Source organism: Scylla paramamosain, chromosome 6 (assembly GCF_035594125.1).
Source record: "Scylla paramamosain isolate STU-SP2022 chromosome 6, ASM3559412v1, whole genome shotgun sequence".
Lineage (NCBI taxonomy): Eukaryota > Metazoa > Arthropoda > Malacostraca > Decapoda > Portunidae > Scylla > Scylla paramamosain.
In genome coordinates this window covers 5000001-5001795 of record NC_087156.1, presented here as the reverse complement: position 1 = coordinate 5001795, position 1795 = coordinate 5000001, and the positions used below count along the sequence as shown (strand labels likewise).

The window sequence follows — 1795 nt, the reverse complement described above, 5'->3', positions numbered from 1 at the left end:
ATTTCCTTCCTTCTTTCTTTCTTTCTTTATTTATTTATCTTGTTTTTATTTCATTTTACTGCATTTATTTCTTTGTGCATTTTATCCATTTATTTATTTATTATTATATTTATTTTTTATCATTATTTTAATTTTATCTTATCAATTTATTTACCTTATTTAATTTTACTATTTATTTATTTATTCATTTATTCATTTATTTATTTATCTGTCTATCTGTCTATTTATTTATTTATTTGTTTATCTGTCTATCTATTTATTTATTTTTTTGGTCTGATTAGGAGAGTTGGCCTTCGTGTCTCCACCAGACCTCTCAGGGGGCGGCGTCATGCTCTGTCACAGCCGCTGAGGTGCTGCCGAGGCTTCATTAGGCGACGTGGTATTGCGGTGCATTTCGAATAGTCCCCACGCTGCAGGATATACTATTTTTACATTTATTTTTCTAGTGACCTCATAGGTTTTCTTAGTAATGATTGTGTTTTCCATAAAGCTGCTTCTCTTGTGTTTTTTTTTTCATAATTTCTATTTTCCTTTTCTTTTCTGACACTAACTGAAGAGGCTACGTGGGAGAGGAGGACGTTATTGTGTCTGGTCAGGCTGTCACGGCGCCCTTATGACTCCATGACGTGTTGGTGAGGTCAGATGAAGAGTACCTGACCAACACATCACGCTGGTCAGTTGGCCTGTGCGCCGTGAGACACATAACGCCGAACTAAATGCTTTCACTTCCAGGAGCTCAATAGACATGTTAGCCAATCCGCCCTGGGTCGTTGTGATTTATTCAGGGCAGCTCTCAACCTGTCCACGCGGTGCTGTCCTTCCCGAGTGGCCCTTTCATCCAGCACTGTCTTGCACGCACTGTTCTGATGCGAGGCCTCGGTTGGCTTGGTGTGGGTATTGGTGGTGGGTGTTTTGTGTTGTGTTGCGTGGGAAAATGTGGCGTGTTGTCGCTGGAGGGATGTGATGGGATGTGCATTAGTATTCCATTTTGACCTGTGTATCGTGTAGTGTGATCTGATTGGCGCGTGATGGATCGTAGTGTGGTGTGCTGTGGTGTGATGCTGTGTCAGGATTTACGCTGAAGAAATTAAGTGTGTGTGTGTGTGTGTGTGTGCGTTTGTATTTGTGTTTGTGTGTATGCTCACCTATCACTATTCCCTTTAGCCCGAAATGCCTACCAACCTACCAACCTACATAGAAACATACATACATACCTCAGCCAGGCAGCCACTTCCCTCCTAGCAATACATAAAGAAGCCTTGTCCGTTTGTCCGTCTCCGCCACGCACGAGTATATTCAGCCTGGGCGTGCAAACTGGTTCACACGCTGAGCTCACTCGTATGTTCGTCATAGTATGTGTTGAAAGCCCCTGGCAGGATTTGGAAGCTTTTATCCTCTCAGTCAACCAGGGAAAAAATGGTGGAAATGTTTAAAGTGTTAAATATTCTCTTAAAGACTGGCTTCATTCTAAACGTATTAGCCAGAATCTCGCTGTCAGCATGTGAGGGAGAGAGGGGGATATGTCAGGTGTGTCGTGTGTGTGTGTGTGTGTGTGTGTGTGTGTGTGTGTGTGTGTGTGTGTGTGGTTGTGTGAGTGAGGTGAGGCTGCGGTGGTGTAACTGAGGTATGGTGAGGTATGATGTGCTGGTTGTGAGTCCGAGGAGGGATGTGGCAGGAGTTGTGTGTGTGGGTGTGGGAGTGTTTATCATGACGAAGGTGGAACGAAGTGGTGGTGGCGACAGTCTGTGGTTGGTGGGAGTGGAGGGCTTGGTTTGGTGTTGAAGGTGACAAAGAA

The 1795-nt window shown here is 43.8% G+C and overlaps 1 protein-coding gene across 1 annotated transcript in view; it reads right to left on the bottom strand.

Moving 5' to 3' along the window:
* Positions 1-975: 975 nt before the first annotated feature.
* The window catches only part of LOC135101693 (putative uncharacterized protein DDB_G0291608), a 132158-nt gene continuing 131338 nt past the window's right edge, over positions 976-1795 (bottom strand). The window contains exon 5 of the mRNA XM_064006016.1: positions 976-1048. Coding sequence (XP_063862086.1) covers positions 976-1048 — 73 coding nt within the window. The remainder of the gene's footprint in view (positions 1049-1795) is intronic.